Consider the following 17,447-nt stretch of genomic DNA (forward strand, 5'->3'; position numbering starts at 1 on the left):
TCAGTCCAACTCTGACCTAGCCTTCTCATAGTTGTTAGATTTATAGGTTTAAAAATTTATGTCTAATCAGACTTTCCTATATAAAATTCTGTCGTTACTTCCACATCCCCAGCAAAGTGATGTCAGAGTTCTTAGCACATGATTTATGGTCCTGTGGAATTTGGCCTCTGCCATCTTCCTCAAATTCATTGCTCATTGCTAACCTCCTGCCTCAGATCTTTGCCTTTGAACCCTCTAAACCCACTCAGTTTCCCAAGCATACCTTCTTCGCTCTTCTGTGTTTCCACACACAAGTCCCTCTGCATAGAATATTTTTCTTCCTCTTTTGGACAAACTTTGATTTCTTTTTCGAAACTAGCTTAAGGATAGGGTTCCTTCAGCAAGTCTTTTGGGGTCTTCCAAGAGAGTTCGTTGCTCTCTGCTGTCTTCTGTCTTCCTCTCCGCCTCCAATAGAAACTCTCCCCATAGTGAGTGGTCGTGTGCTTGTAGACTAAGTTCTTGGGCAGATATGTCTCATTCATTTTAATGTCTCTTGGTTTGGGAAGGAAACACTAGGCAGCCAGCAAGTGCCATTGAAGAAATAGATACAGTCACTCCGAAGCCCTGTGACCCAGTCCTCTTCCTGGGACTCATGTCTGAATTCAGACTTAGCACAAGCTCTGGTTTCTGTGCATCAGTGGTCACTTCCCTCCATGGGGCATAAGATCCACTAGAACCAGTGCCTCCCATGCTTGAGTGTGGGTTCAATGCCCTCTCGATAATGTTTGTATATAAATGAATAGATTTTTCAAGTCCACATTAATCAGTAGAATTAGGTTTACCTAACCTAAAACACCCTTTGACAGAGGATATCATAGGCAGATAGACTATCCAAACGCCATCCTAATTTCAAAAGCCTCTTTCTCCATTGGCATAAAAACAGCACTGGCTTTTTAAAAGGTGCAACCATGGCTGATGGCTTGGATCCCAAACACAAGACTGGAACAGATGGGGCCCAGGGAACTTCTGCTTGCTGCTGGTGGCTATGGCTGGGTTCATGTCTACCTCCCTTGAAGTCTGCTAAGTTACAATATTGCTAGGATAGGGATCATCACTAACTGTTACGTATGATTTCATATAGAGCAACCAGAGATAAAATAGGCTATAGAAAATGCCCTGGAATTAGAGCCAAAGGTTCTTGGTCCCATTCTCAACTCCACCATGTGCTTAGCTGTGTGGCCTAAAGTACAGTTGCTTTGAGCTTTACCAACCTGTGAAGAAACATGACCACAGTACTCACAGTCTGATCATTGAAGGGTTGTACCCTCATTGCTTCTTTCCAGGGATCTTGTGGTTTGTGTTCCCGTTAACTTACATTTGATTTTCATAGTTGTATGCACTGGTCTACAAGATTAAGACCAACCCAAGAAATGCATTGTCTTCTGGGACAGTTTGTATCAGGAACTGCATTATCCATTGATATGCTCACATCCGAAGTCATTGACCTCAACCCTGGAGGTCAACTAACTGCATCTGATGGGGAACCTAGAGAGTCTGGCAATGATTCCAGGCAAAAATCCTTTGATGAGAACTAAAGACCATTCTTTGAATCATTATTCTCCGTTTTCTAAGTGACAACCGATGCTCCTAAAAGCCAGCTGGATGGATCCAGCTACAAATGAGACAGACTTGTTTTCACAAGCAGTAAACAGTGTTTGCTTTTGGCTTCCAGTGGAATTTCTCCACAGAGTCCCCCCACCACCATTACCCTGAACTGTAACTTCCCACACTACTCCAGTAGAAAAGTAAAAACATTTAAAAAGACCTATACATAAAGAACTACCCATTTAATGCTTACACTCACTCTTTACTATCTGTGGATATTTAACAATTTTAGGGAACAAATTGGTCTTGGTGCCTGAAAAACAGAAAATCCAGAGGCTTACAGCAGCAGATGGTGTGCCTCTGGCCTTATCACCTTTGAGTCCACTATGTAGGGCTTATTTTCTTTCTTCCTGGCAATATATATATTTTAACCAGGTGCTGCATTGCTTTAACAGATGGAGCATGGACCTTGAGTGTGGAATCTTTTATTCAACATTTTACCCAAATTTCCATGGGGCTCTGAAAACATGCTCAAGTCGATCCTGCAATGACACTGTGGATCTTAGTTGCTATGAAGCCAAGGGATGAGCCTGGACTCAGAGGCATGTGGAAGAGGGACATGCTGAGGATTCCCCAGCAGAAGAAAGCCCGAGTTTCCATCTCACACTCCTTAGACTGATGCCAAGTTTGCTTTCTAGTAAGGCTGAGTGACTAGTCGAGACCCAAAATAAAAACATCTTTGTTGAATATTGCAGCTTCCACTTGATTCTCCCTGCAGAAAGTCCCTATATTTTCACACTCATAGAGTGTAACCTGTATGGCTGCAGACAGTATTGCAGAGCAAGAGCAACCGATGTAGAATTTTATCCTCAAAACCCCTAGCGTCACTGTTGGCCAGCATCACAGTCACCAAAAGAGTTTGCTTATGGCCTCCAACTGCTGCCCATCACCCCCTGCTCCTTGTCTAGGTCACATGGCACTCTCAGTTTTCACTTCCCAGAATTCTCTAGGGTCAGTCTGCCTGTCCTGGGAAAGCACTGAACTATAGTTCTTACTTTCTATTGAGTTAGCCTAAGATGCACCTTTCCATATTTCTTAATCTGAAAATTAAGAAACGTAATCTTTGTCCCCAAGGTTGATATATATAATTAGCAGAGCAAGACAAAATATACTAGTTTAGATAAATACACAAGGTCTGGCATTTCTGGTTCATGGCTTCTGTGATCAGTATGATATTCTCTATGTCTTTTCAATTTCTAATACTAAATGACCCCAAAGAAATCCACACCACCATTGTCTCAGCCAGATTATAACTAGTAGGTATTTTCCTGTCAAACAGAGCAGAGTGGCATATTTGAAGTAAAACAGCAGTGTCAAGAAGAACACTGTTCTACTTTCAGTAACACAATGGTTCCAGTCCTGTGGCCTGGGGATATGAAAGTTCTGGATGACCAGTGTTCAAGCATGCTTCAATTTCACTCAGAATAACCATGACTGTTTCCACCTCCTCATTTGCAAGGAACAAGTATCTTTTCCATCAATAGCCATAACCATTTGTTGAAAGAAAAAGGACCTAGCCCTTCACGAGCTATGGTGAACAAGAGGCAGAACATTGACTTGAGCATTGGGTGGGGGAAGAAGTGGGAACTAAAGAAGTGGGTTCTAACTTTTTCCTAAAACACTTAAGCCTTTCAAACAAAATATTACCTGGAATGAATAGCAGCAGCAGCAGCAGCAGCAGCAGCAGCAACAACAACAACAACAACAACAACCCAGAAGCTCATGGTGAAGCGGGGGTAGGGCTTCGGAATAGCATTCTATTTCCTACTCCCCAAACTTCTGGGCCTGTGTGGAACCCCACCCCTACACTTTTCAAAGAACTAGATCAGAGAAATCTGGAATACTAGAATAGGTTTATAGAAGAAGAAAGATGTAGGGGCCAGAGAGATGGCTTAGTTAGCAGAAAGGCTTGCTTTACAAGTGTGGGGAACTAAGTTCTGATTCCCGGAGTCCCCCTGAAAAGCCATGTGTGGTAGCATGTCTATAGTTTCAGAAATAGTGGGAAGAGAGGTGGACATAGGTAGATTCCTGGCACTTGCTGACCAGTTCATCTAATCCACCTGGCAACGTTCCAGGACAGCAAGAGACCCTGTCTCAAACTAAAGGAGGAAAGCTTCGGAGGACAACATACAAAGTTGTCTTCTGACAACCCCACCCCCAGATATGTGTGTTGCTCACATCCACACTTATATGTACATGTATGTGCAAACCTTCATACACATGTGATCCACCCACATGTACATACATTCACACAGAAAAATAAAAAGACAGTTCTCATCATGGTGCTTCTGGGTATTTTGCTATATAGACATGATATGCCATGGTTTATAGGGTGTGCAACTGAGAAGAAGCCTTCTACTCCCTGCCTAAGGCAGATGAGCACACCAACTGACCTTCTCTACCTCAGAGTCAAGCTTCATCCTTGTCTTCAACTGGGCAAGACAGATTTGCTTGGTAATGATTTCAATTTTTCTTCTTTGCCAGGTCCCCTTCTTCCTTCCCACCCACCTCTTATGCCTAAGCTATTGCCTCATCCTAGCTCTTGGGTCTCAAGCCCAGTGCTTCTCTGCTTGGCCTCTGAGTAGAGGGGATCTTGAGGGATTTTTTTTCCATTTCCTTACTAGGTAATTCATCACTTCTCCCGGAGACAAGCCCCCAGACCCACCTATGCACACCACGTCCATGAAGCCGTACATCCCATAGCAGATCTGGAAGAGGAGGTCTTGGCGTTGCCATTTTGCTGAGGGACTGAAGGTCGACCAGATGAGCCAAGAGATACTGGCAATGAGGAAGAGAGAACCCAAGATGGCGGCTGCAATCTGAACCTTCTCGATGACTGTCAGGGATATGGCCTGCCACTGAGGAGGAGAGAGTGACAGATTAGCTGCCTGAGTGTCCATATCCCAGGCCCACACTCTTACTTCTGCTCCAGCAGTTCACTGGCCTAGAGCTTAAGCCAGGGCTTCTCTACTTGTAGTACAATGGACATCTCTGCTGTTTTATATTATGCTTTTGATGCAGAGGAAACCCATGCCATATAAACTGATCAGACATCATTGTAAGGAGGGAGTTCTGGGCAGGCATATCTGAGGAAGTGACCCTTATACGTGACTTTCAAAAACATAGAAATCTGAAGGTGAGAAGAAAAACAAAGCTAGAGTGGGTGTTGCTCCAAGGTGCCAGAATATTCCTTCTAGAGTAGCACAGTTGATTTCCTCCCTAATAGGTGCTAAGAGGGCACAAGTCTTCCTTTGACTGTTTTGTTTCTACAACACCACCTTGGATGCCATTTAATGTACATGCTAGAGATCAACAATTTGACAGAGAAGGAGAGGATACCATCTGTGGGAGTAAGAAAAAACAACAGTTCACAATATACCAACTGTATTTTCTTTTTAAAAGGAAGAAAGAAATCAGCATACTTACAGCAGTATTGAGTTGGAGGCTGGAGTGTGGGTGAGTTTGGGCTATGGAATTCTATGATTCTATGCTTCATCTATGGAGCAATGTCTTAAATTAGCCTTGAGTGGGATTTTAGTTTAGGCTCATTGCACTCAGCAAATAAGTATTGACCATTTCCATGTGCCTGGCCACTATTCTAGATGCTGGAACTAAAGCAATGGACAAAACTAGACAAGGCCCTTGTCCTATGACACCCACAGTTTCAGGACCATGTAAGTCTAAGAGTTTACATATTCAATCCATCATGGATATGCATATGTCCTTCCTGGACCATACCAGGAGTCATTGTGGTGTAAACACAGAGGGGAGGCACAGTGCTTTCCACCTGCCAACAGGGGCCCCTCCCTCTGTCATCACTGGGCTCAGATGGGGTAGGCCAGTGACCTCCAAGGAACAGTAGGTGTTGGAAAATACCTTGGTTTTAGTCCAGATATAGGACATGGGCCTTAACATTTAATTACACTGATAGCATCCCATTACAGAGCATTAGCCCTTTAAATTTTCCAGTGTTTCCCTAGCCTAAGGTTACACATAACAAAGGCATTTTCCAGAAGATGGTCCTATCATATAGACTCCTCTCATGCACAATAAATGCTTTTTCCAGGGCCAAACCTACATAGTCTAGAAGAGAGTTTCTGACTGTAATTAGGTTGGCACCAGTAAATCCCAACTCCACCTCTTTCTCTTTCATAATGGATGGGTCCCCTGACTAAAGTGAGTATGGTGAACAAGAGAGAGGTTGAGGTGCTGTAGACAAGAGCTCTTTTTTGTCCCGTGTGAGGCTCTGTGGAAGTGTAACAGGAGGTACCGCAAGGAGAGGGCTGAAAAGCAGAGAGCTCTGAGATCTGACAGAAATGCTGGGAATGAAGAAGGGCATTGATGGTGCCAAGCCCTGCTACCAACAAATGCCCAGAACACCAGAATCTAATTCTATGTATTTAATTTTATTGTATGTGGATTGGTGTAAGGTGTCACACCCCTTTGAGCTGGAGTTACAGACAGCTGTGAGCTGCCATGTGGGGGCTAGGAGTTGAACCTAGATCCTTTGGAAGGGCAGACAGTGCTCTTAACCATTGAACCATCTCTCCAGCCCTCAGAATCTCATTCTAAATGAGGTTCTGATCCCCAGATCAGAAGACTTTCTCCCTGTGAACTCCAGTCCCACAGCATTAGGAAGTGAAAAGCAATGGATGAAGTGCAAGGAGATGTTCTCTACACCAGAAAGAGATACCAAATCAGGCATCAGAGGACCTAATTCTGCTTGAGCCGTGTTCCAAAACTTGTTGAGTGTGAGCAAGAGGTCACCATAAATTATGATGATGGTCAATTTTCCATTCTTTAAAGATGGAATTGGTCCTTCTTTCTTCCTAGAGAATTGTGGGTGTTCAATGTGAAGCCAGGGCATGAAGGGCATTCTTTACTGTTTCAGTAAAGACACATATAAACTTGTCAAGGCAGGGGTTAGTATACATGGGTATATGTGCCTTATTATGTATTATTCTCTGCAGGGTAGGTGCTTAGACTCAGGAACTATGGTTCCTGTTACAGACAGCAATCTGCTTTGCTGTTTCATAGCTGTACAGCCTCCAACAAGTCCACAAATCACTCTCTGCCTCCATTGTCTAAACCTGTGCATTGAATAATAATAGTACTCCATTGAATTGTTTCCAGGGTTCAATTTGATACTATGCATGAGCTAACACTTAACAAGTAGTAATTTAATGTTCATTAATATATCATACTCTTCTCTCACTCAAGAGGGATGCATTCCAAGGCTCCTGGTAGATACTTGAAGCCTCAGACAATAGTGGACCAAGTACTGTGATGACTCATGCCAGGTAATCTGCTACCCGAGGTGATTACTCAGTAACTAATGGGTAAATAGCATGTATGGTTTGAATAATGAACAAAGGGATGACTCACATCCTGGGTAGGATGGAGAGGAAGGCATGGTATTTTCTCCCTCTACTCAGAACAATATGCAATTACAAGTTATTAATTCTTTCTGGAGTCTTCTTTATAATTTTTTGGGTACCAGGCAGCCATGGTTAACTAAAACCACAGGAAGCAAGCACTAAAGAAATTGCTGTTCAGAGCTATCAAAGACAAAGAGGGAAGCAGGCAATGGTACCTTAAGAGCCACAAGGCTATGACTTCTTTCTCAGTAGGCATTATAGATGCAAGCCTTGCTTTGGGAAGGTCACTAATATTATGCTCCATAATGAAGACTTGAACTATTTCTTACATCTTTGCCTGGGTTACAAACCAGGACATGAGAGAGCAAAGATATGTGGGAAGGTACCTCCCTGCTCTGATGGCTAAACTCTATCCATTGCTCTGTTGACTTAGTCAGGTCTGCCACCTCCAACTTCTATAGATAGTCCAGCTGGGCTTTTTGCACAGAGGGTGGCCTCTGATGCAGAGCAGACAGTTGTATGACACTTGACTAGGCCAGAGGAGTCCAGGACACACACTTGGAACAATTTAGGATACAACTATATAGCATAGTTTTAAGTCCAAACTACTTCTGTATAGAAAAATGAATTGGCATTTACTCAGCACACTCCATTGAGTTTCCAGGACCAACAGAATCAGAGAGGTTCCCAGTGCCTAGAAACTCATAATTGAAGTCAAGGTAGTAACTTGGAAATAGATTAACAGACTGGTGGTGCCAGCACTGCCATTTGCTTACCTGACATAGACTTAAAATAACCTTTCCTATATGCCAAGAAAAAAAAAAGCTATACTTGAATGATTTTTTTTTTCATTTTATGAGTCAAAGGTGGCACCAAGATGGGGCTGTCTTAGAATGAATTCATAGATTGTGGAACTGACCTTTCCTGAGGCCTGAGTCAGCTGTAAAAAAAAGGGGCAGGTCAATGAGCTCAGACCTCCGCTGCACCCTGAGGACTTAGAATCAGCTGTTGCTCAGTGCTGCTATTTTAAGACATCTCAGAATCTGAGACGAATGGCTGAAGATGGAGACAGCAGTCAGAAGAGGCTTCCCATCAAGAGGCTGAGATGCTAGTGAATCTGATGCCTCTCCCCATCAATTCTTGAGGGTACCCAATGGAGAATGACACAGGACAATTCTACATTTTTTCAGAAGATCTCCAATGCAAAGACCCTACTACAGTTACCCACTTCTCTCCTGGGTTTGCAAGGTTGATTATCTGGCACACTCACAGAAGAGGGAAACTGTCAGGCATCTGTTGTCTCCATCCTCACTGTCTTGCTGGCTAATTGATTACATGACTGTTTACTTGACTGAGGATGTGTATGTGGAGGTATTTTCAGAAGCAGAGTGCCCCCCCCATGTGTGTGTGTGTGTGTGTGTGTGTGTGTGTGTGTGTGTACTCACATGCTGCTCTTACTAATAAACTGTTGATTTGGTTGATCGACATAGGACTTGACAGCAATTGGGGGGAAGACGGCTATGTCAGCAGAGGAGGAGAGAAGAGTATGGGCAGAGAGAGCCTTGAGTTCTGCCAATCTGATTGATAGATCTCGAATTCTGGCCTTGCGGTTCCTTACCTCCCATAGTACCTCTGTTACTCTGTCATCATGGATTCTTTTTTTGTATCCCCCCTCCTTCATTTTCTTTGTCCTCCTTTGTTGTTTCTTTTCCATTCCTTCCCACTCTGCCCCTTGTCACAGGAAGTGTGGTCAGTGGGCCAGCAGGAGTATCCCTGGTAGCTTGTTAGTGACACAGGCTTTACCTGCTCTTGAGCATTGAATTGGAATCCACTTGTTAAGACTCCAGGCAAACCACAAGCATATTAAAGTCTGAAAACACTACTGAGTCATCTGGTCTACCCAGCTTTTTTTCAAGTCCTTAGCTTAAACTCAAGCCTCACTTTCCCACTATCTCTTCCCGATTGCCTGTTCTATTTCTTTTTGCTTTTTTCTTTTCTTTCCTCCTTCCTTTCCTCCCTTCTTGTCTTTCTGTCCTTCCTTCCCCCATTTCCTATTCCTTCTTTATTCGTTTCCTCTTCTCATTAACCCATGTGTTTTTTATTCTGCCTGTTCCATCTATCTCCCTGACCTTTCCCCTCATATACTGTATATTTCTCTCTTTGCACAACCCTTTTCCTTCTTGACTAGACTTAAGAGAAAAGTACATCTTTCACCACCTCCTGACCATGTTCCACCTAATCACCAAGCTGCTCTGAATCTGAGGTTTGGTAATTCCCCTACCATAAAGCAGATAATGGGGGGACTCCAGGCTAAGAAGCCCTGTATTTACCTGTAGAGGATTCTTTGTGCTTATGGCGATGACATGGTACTTGTAGTAGCACAGCTCACAACTCCAGCAGCCCCTTTCACTGATCCATTTGATGAGACATGGCTGGTGAGTACATTTGACTGAGCCATCACAGCGGCATGGGCTTAGCAGCTCTCCCTGTGGAGAAAGAGAAAGAGGCAATGTGGTGAAACTGGAGCCTCAGTCCAGCAGATGATAGGTAGGTAGATGGATACTGGAACCCTGGTCAGAGCCACTCTAATAGGCCAGATAAGGCCACTCCATCCCAGCCACAAGCTTTGTCAGGAGGCACCAGAATCTACTGAAGAGGCCTGGACTCCAGTGTCCTTTCCATAGAATCTAAGCAGCTTTAGACAGCTAAACTACCAGTTCTGAGACCTTCCTCCTATCTAAGACACGAAACAATGAGTCTTGAACTGCCTTAGACCTAGGATGTCCATGGAAGCTTTCTATAGCCCAATGGTGGTTAATAGGCTCCATGAGTTTCTCTTTAGAAATGCAACCAAGTTTAAATACCCACAAGGCTAGAGAGGCAACACAAATGATGGAAATCTGCTGGTGGAGACAGGAGTGACTTGGAGAACTCAGATCAAAAGCAGGACAGCCACTACCATCTCCAGCTAGCCACAGGTGAGGCAGTACAACAGGATTTTTATTTTTGGTACTGCTGGTGATTGAACACAGGATCCCACACAGACTATCCTCAGTCCTACTGGGACTCTTTTCTCTAAACTTCTCAGTAGTCTGATTTTAAATGTAACTGTTTTAAATGTGATATTTAAAATGTCACATGGCTCACTTTGAGTATAGAGATGCCTAGAGGCCGTAGGACTACTCTGAACTTGAGCCTTTCATTCTCCTGCAAGCCAGTACATGAACACACAGGGTCTCTCAGTGATACTTTCCATGCTGGGTCCTTGAGTAGAAAAAAAAAATGTAGGTCAGGCCTGAATCCTATGGGATCTTGGAGGCTGGCCAATGCCCTTGCCAAAGGCTTGGGTTGCTCCAGCCAATTTTGGGGCAAAGGACAAAAAACTGGCTTAGGAGCATTGGAAGCAGGAAAACAAACCATCAGGTGGAGCTAGATCGTAAGGATATAAAGCCCCTTGTAACTGGATGTCAGAGTGTGGCTCATTCTCTAGAGTTTTCCATGAACATCAGATAGCCATGATTGAAAACCTTGTCTTTTATCACCTGATATGGTGGCCCCAAATTGCCTCTGTGAACCACCTATTCTCTCTGCCATCTCCCATTTTTGTTTGTTTGGTTTTGAGATAAGGTTTCTCTGTGAAGCTCTGGCCATTCTTGAACTCACTCTGTAGACCAGGCTGGCTTCAAACTCAGAGGGATCCACTCTGCCTCCAGAGTGCTGGGATTAAAGGCATGCACCACCACTACCCAGCTTCCATGCCCCTCTCTTTGTCTCCTCTCTCTCTCTCTCTCTCTCTCTCTCTCTCTCTCTCTCTCTCTCTCTCTCTCTCTCTCTGTCTTCTCTCTCTCTCTCTCTCTCTCTCTCTCTCTCTCTCTCTCTCTCTCTCTCTCTCTCTCTCTCTCTCCCCTTCCCAGTTCACTGTGAACACTTTTGGCTCATTAAATCCCCATTGCTCAGCTCTTTTACTCACCTTCCTAGAGACCTTAACAGTTGGGTTCTTCATCCCTTCTGGTCTCACTCATGGCTTCCTCTTTCACTCTCTATGCTTCCACCCCAGATCACTTATTTTGGATTCAGTTCCTCTACTCAAAGGACCCAATTCCTGAGCCCTGTGATGCTGTGTTTGGGATAATGTCACTTGAGGCATTTCCCTGCTTGTTTGAATGTTTCATCAATTAGGAAACTAAGCCTTGTTCTCAACCATGAACAAGCAAGTTCAGGATCTTCTGGCTTCTAAGGGTATCTATCTGCATATTTAGTCTTGCTCTTCACTGTGGACTATAGAGCTAGCCATCTCCTCCTATGATTTCTAGAAACACCAGTCCCTTTCATTTTAACTCCTATATACAAAATTGTAATCTTGGCTTATATGAAGTCCCTTTGTTCCCAGTCTACTCAAATGCTTAATTCTGTTCTTCAGATGGATCTAATGCCATGTGCCACAGGGAGTCACCCATGGCTTCTCCAGGTGAAGATTGGTGCTTCAACCCAAAAGGACTTTATGCTGGATGAATGTAGCATCTCACTCTTAGAGAAATTAACATGTAACCACGAGGATATATTCATGTACCTATCTGCCCTCCAAAGGACTCCTGGGAGGCAGGGGTGAGGTTCACATCTTTATACCCCTTTTCACTGGTGCCAAGCCCTACAGTACAAGGCAACATTTTGTGTTTGAATGACAAAATGAAAAACTAAGCCAAATGTCTTCCCAGACTCTAGCATTGCCCACTTTGTGAGGAGGGAAGCAATATGTATCTTATTAATACAGTAATTTTTACAGTACCTGGAACTACATGTACCTGTGTGCAATGAGTTACCTGGGTAGTAGATACTTAGGTACTCAGCACCATGAAAGCCCATTCTGCTCCTCAAGTACCAATAGCTTCTCTTGGCTGTGGCCCTTCTCAATCTCACTTCATGGCACATCTCCATTTGTCTGCAGGTCATTACATTATGACTTCCCTCACAGGAAAGTATTTTATACACCTTCACATCCCTAGCACCCAGTACAGTACCTAGCACAGATAGACAATAATCTGACATTGGCAGCTTATCATGGGATTCTCTGTTTGCTGAACAAGGGGTTTTATCTCTCTAGGACATAGCTGGTCTTGGGTTCTATGATGACTGGCAGGGAAGAGCAGGCAGGAGTTGTGCATGTTGCTGGTCACTTGGTACAGCAAACTCTAACTCCCCATAGTACAGAGTGGCTGTGGCAATGAGACAAAAATGGGAGGGAGGGAGTGGAGAGAGGTGCTGGGGGAGGGGCAAAGCCCTCATTATTCATGGCAGCATTTCCTAGGCTCATTAATTCTAACAGGATGAGCTAGGTTTGATTAATCGGGTTGTTAAGCAGCCATGTCAAGTCACCGATCAGGTAAAAGACATTACTTCCGGTCGCTGGCAGTGAAACCAAGTGAGAGCAGTTTGCACCCTTGTTTCTAGAACAGCAGCAAGGAGAAAAGGCATGGAAGAGCTACTGGCTGAAACAGGATCTGAGCTCTTCTCCTCAGCTCTGCATGCAGACCATTAGCTCTCACTAGAGCCCTTTGAGAGTCACATACCTACCTACAGAGGGAACACACTTGACCAGGCCTGGTCTGAGTGCCAACAGGCCAGAGCTGAGGTGCTTCTCCTGAAGCTATTTGTTAATTTCCCAATGTCCAAAGTGGAAAACCCAAAAGGCAGCCTGGGGACTCACTACCAGCACTATGAATATCAGTAAACAGGGTATTAAAACTCCTGTAAAATGTATATCTGGTGAAAAAAGTACTAGATTTAAAAAGAATCCACAAAGAAGCTCTTTTAAACTTTACATCAGTGCAAGTGCTGTGCCGATTGCCTAGGATATATCTGTATGTTCCTCAGGAGGAGGGCCGTGGTCCTTTTACTGGTTAGGGTAAAATGCTAACCTAGCCTGGGCCTTTCACCATCTTCTCATTATACCCATGTGTCTTCAAGAACAATATAATAGAAATAACTGGCTGCAAAAAAAAAAATGGATCATGTTAAATTTAATGAAGATGTTCTTCACAGTAAACTCCTTAAAAGCTAAAATGAGGAGGTTTTTGGGGGCGGGGCTGGAGCAGTATCTCAGTTTTGTTGGTAAAGTGCTTGGTGCACAAGTGTGAGGAGCTGAAACTTAGTCCTCAACATCACACAAAAGCTTGAGCATAGTGGTGCTTGAATCTCAGAGCTAGGGAAAAGGGGGTGGGGGGCCCTCGAGGCTCACTGTTAGCTAGCCTCGCTTAAAAATGGAAATCTCTGTTTAGTGTCACTTAGGGACTCGGTCTCAAAAAGTAAGGTGGTTGGCTCCTGAGACTGACCTTTGGCCTCCATATACGTGTGCACACACATGCACATACAGTTCCTCCACATGCACACACACACACACACACACACACACACGATCAAATGCTTGTATGCACATATCTATACATGCAAAAGTTTAAGTGGTGTAATATGGAAACTGAGATGGGAAGCCTTTCCCCAGGCTCCCAGTATAAACAGAAGAGAAGATATGATACAGAGTCCGTGTCATAGAGCCAGCTGGTGACATGAACAAAAGGAGAAGACAGGGCCGGTATCAGTGCCTCAGTCTCCCACACTGGCGCCTGTGCTGTGCATCTCTTCTTGTTTCCTTCCCTGGAGGATGCAGGGATATTTCTGGCCCACCTCAGGCCCCTCAGCCAAATCTCCCATGACTGCCAGCTGCAGCCCTGTCTCCTCTCCCTGCTTCATTACACACAGTCTGGTACTATATCATTTTCATATCCTCCGAGATTTACGTTGTTCACTGAAACCCCATTAACTAGACAAACCACTGATGCCCAGGAAAAGTGTGGTCTAAGCTACACAGGCCCAGGGTGCGGAGAAGACCAGCTCCTGAGGCCCCACCCTTTGGTGCAGATTATAATAAACTAATCTGCAGAGTGTAGCAAATGCCAGAGATCCAAGGGGCTCACTAAATGTCAAGGAACCAGAGACTTCCTCAGTGACCTCAGGGCTATACGACAAGGAAGAATCAGGGATCTCCACTAATTCTCTGGTTTTCAAGGGAGAGAGTCTGTGAGAGTGGCTAAGAGCACACATTTTAGAAATCAAGCATTTTGGTTTTGAATGTCTCTTCAGCCACTACTAGCTAAGCCCTAACCTCTATGATGCTGTTTCTTTACCTTCTGTGTACAGATAACTCTTAACTCCTTAAAAGGAAGATCAAATGCAATGAAGCATACAGAGTGCTTGACAGTTTCCAGCACTAGCAAGCCCTCTTGCCAAATTACAGTTTTAACTCACATTTCTTTAAGCCTTAATTTTTTAAACTACAATTCCCTTTTCCTACTGTCAAACTAAAATAAGTCAAATAGGTAATAAAGAAGCAAGAGGCTTAAGAAATAGTTAACTGGGTCACGGGGAGAGGTTAAGATTAAAGGACATTCTAGGAGAGTCTGTTGTTCTGGGACAGTACACAGTATTCTAGATTCTCAGTCCAGAAATGTCCTTGTGTTACTACAGGACACTGGGAGGATTTGGAGAAACCTTAGAGATGCTAGATAAGAGAAGAACGCAGGTCTCCTGGGTTGAGATTGTGCTACAGGCAGGAATCAGGACAAGGTAATTTTCTAGCTGCGGCTGTGACTAACCGGGTAGGAAGGACCAAGAAGAGGATGAAGAGTCTTTTTCCAATGAGGCAGTTGATAGCTACAGTTATCCCTCCATTCACAGATTTTCTTGTTTATTTTTTAGCTTGTTTCATTTTTTGCCTCTTTTAGTCTGAAGATCTGGCTTCAAGAGTCCTTAGGTAACCCAGTTGCTATGGAAATGCCAGGTAAGTCCAAGGTTGCTTTTTCCCCCCACTTACTCATAACCAGGCCTCTCTGCCACTGAGCAGGAAGAAATACATACAGCGTCGTGTGGCAAAGACAGCCCCATGCTGGGCTGGAGTTTGCTGTTCTGGGAGATCAAAACAAGAATACAATAAAACAGCAGCCTTAGGGCACAATTTATAGTTATTTCCCTTTATTGAGACTCATGATGATCAAAAGCCTGGCTCTCATCCTAGACAGTGTTTGCTTTATTCAGGCTCTGACAGTCTGTGCGACCTTGATCAACTTGTTCACCACTTGAAGCCATGTTCAGTCACCCCTTTGTCTACTCAATATCTACTTACTATGTTCTCTCTTCTAGAAGGTGGGCATGAAGTTCTCTGGTAGATAAAGACAATAAATCAGATAAACAAGTAAATTATGTCTACCTAAGAGAAGCTGTCATGTGCTATGGAGACAATAAGCATACAATGGGAAAGGGACTGTGGATGAGGACATGTAGACCGAGATCCTAAACAGGACTGTGATGGTTAACCTTCATTGTCAGGTTGACTACATTTAGAATCACCATGGGAACACACCTCTCAGTGTGTTTGTGAAGTTGTTTCCAGAAATGCTTTACTGGAGGGAAGACCCATTCTGAGTGTAGGTGGTAGCATCCCACAGCCCAGGACCCAGAGTGATGGAGAAAGAAGCGGAGGACAAGCATTGCACCTCTCTCTCTCTCTCTCTCTCTCTCTCTCTCTCCCCTTCCTGCCATTGACTGCAGGGTGACCAGATGCTTCATGGTCTCATGGCCTTGTCACTCCTGCCATGACAGACTGTATTTCCTGGAACTCTGGGGTGGCTCATCTTGGTTGTGAACTTGACTGGATCAAGTAACATTCTCATATTTTGTCACAGCAACTAGGAAAGTAACTATATTCCATAGCTGAAGAGGGGTATTTGAATTAAGATGTGAGTAAACCATGCAGATATATGGGACCAATAAATCTGGGCAGGAAGATGAAGCAAAAAGCCCCTGAGGCAGAAAAAATGACTGACATATTTCAGGAAAACTGAAGACATTGGCATATTAATATTGAGTACTGAAAAGAAGGGAAATAGAAAATGTCAAAGTTGAAATCAAAGGTGAGGAAACAGATAAGGAAAGGCTTGTGGCATTTATGGATGAGATGGGTAGCCTTGAATGCTTTGAGACCGGGGGTGGGAGGAGAAACAGAGACAGAGAGACACAGACACAGAGACACAGACACACACACACACACACACACACACAGAGAGAGAGAGAGAGAGAGAGAGAGAGAGAGAGAGAGAGAGATCATACAGGCTTCTCTACTGAGGACAGACTAGAGAGAGATATAGACAGAACCTGGAGATTAAAGGCCATTGAAATAATTCAAGTGGACAATGAATATGTACAAAACCTAAGAAATTGTTGATTTCTGGATTTGTTTAAAGAAACAAATGTTGAGGTTGATTGGTGGATTGGATGTTGTGTGAGAGAAAAGCAGGAAAGTAGAGGATGATGCTAATCTTGACTTAAACATTGGAAAGAATGGATGAGTTTGTTTTAGTTGAGTTGAGAAAGACTGAAAAGAAGCAGGTTTAAAGACTGGGTGCTGACTTTTGAAACGATCCATGAGATACCCATCAGCCATCAAGAGGGAATGCCAAACAAACACTGCAGATGCATTAGGCTGGCATCTGGGCTGAGACAGGACAGGAAAATGAGAATCATTAGCAGTGAGGTGGGATTTAAATCCACCACTTAGATGAGATGAGATAGTGGTTATCGAGTGCCAGAAATGAAGAGGCTCTAGGTCTGATTTTGGTGAGCGGCCATGTTTAGAAGTCAGAAAATGTTGGGAACCAGCAGAAGAGGCTTGAGAAGAGAAGGCTAGTCAGGTAAGAGAACACACATTCCACAAACCAAGGAAAAATACAAAGTATGCTAAGAAGGGGAAACCGTTAGCCTTGTCCAATGTTGACAGGTCAAGTTAGACAAGAACAAATAATTATCCGTGAACCAGGCAAACTTTCTGATTTTTTTTTCATTTTTAGGTGAAATATGAACAAAAAAGAAGTCAGGCTGATACTGAAGGTGAAGGAAGAAGTACCAATGGGCTAAGGTTGGTATGAAACACAGGAGAACTTTAGAGAGATTTTTATCAAAGCAGGGGAGCAACGGAGTAAGTTAGTACTCACTCAACTTAAATGGAGGCTAGTGTGTAAGGGTTACAACGGGGTAGTGGGGCTCAACCTTCCTAATACTGCAGCCCTTTAACACAGTTCCTCATGCTGTGATGATCCCCAACCATTAAATTATTTTTGTTGCTACTTCATAACTGTAATTTTGTGTTGGGAACTGACTCTTAGCCGAAAGTGGCTATCATCTGTACAGCCATCTCGAGCCATATACCCTGACAAGAGACTTGTTTTCAACAGCCTGCAACAGCTGAGCACACTCTGATAAACATCTTGTTTTGCTGTTTAGTGCCGCCAGCAGCTAGGTGCACGTGGTCTCCACACTGCTAGGCACATGACGTAGTGCCTTCAGTTGAGCTTGTCCACGAGGGCAAGGCACGTGGTAAAG

At 43.9% G+C, this 17,447-nt stretch overlaps 1 protein-coding gene across 1 annotated transcript in view; it reads right to left on the reverse strand.

Annotated features, from left to right (window-relative positions):
• March4 (membrane associated ring-CH-type finger 4) overlaps window positions 1-17,447 on the reverse strand; it is a 108,892-nt gene that overhangs the window by 14,499 nt on the left and 76,946 nt on the right. Inside the window, exons 2-3 of the mRNA XM_028760741.1 lie at window positions 9,353-9,508; window positions 4,310-4,502 (exon numbers count right to left, since the gene is read on the reverse strand). Of these exons, the coding sequence (XP_028616574.1) occupies window positions 4,310-4,502; window positions 9,353-9,508 (349 nt within the window). The remainder of the gene's footprint in view (window positions 1-4,309; window positions 4,503-9,352; window positions 9,509-17,447) is intronic.

This window comes from Grammomys surdaster, unplaced genomic scaffold (genome assembly GCF_004785775.1).
Source record: "Grammomys surdaster isolate TR1022 unplaced genomic scaffold, NIH_TR_1.0 126546, whole genome shotgun sequence".
In the NCBI taxonomy this organism is placed as follows: Eukaryota; Metazoa; Chordata; class Mammalia; order Rodentia; family Muridae; genus Grammomys; species Grammomys surdaster.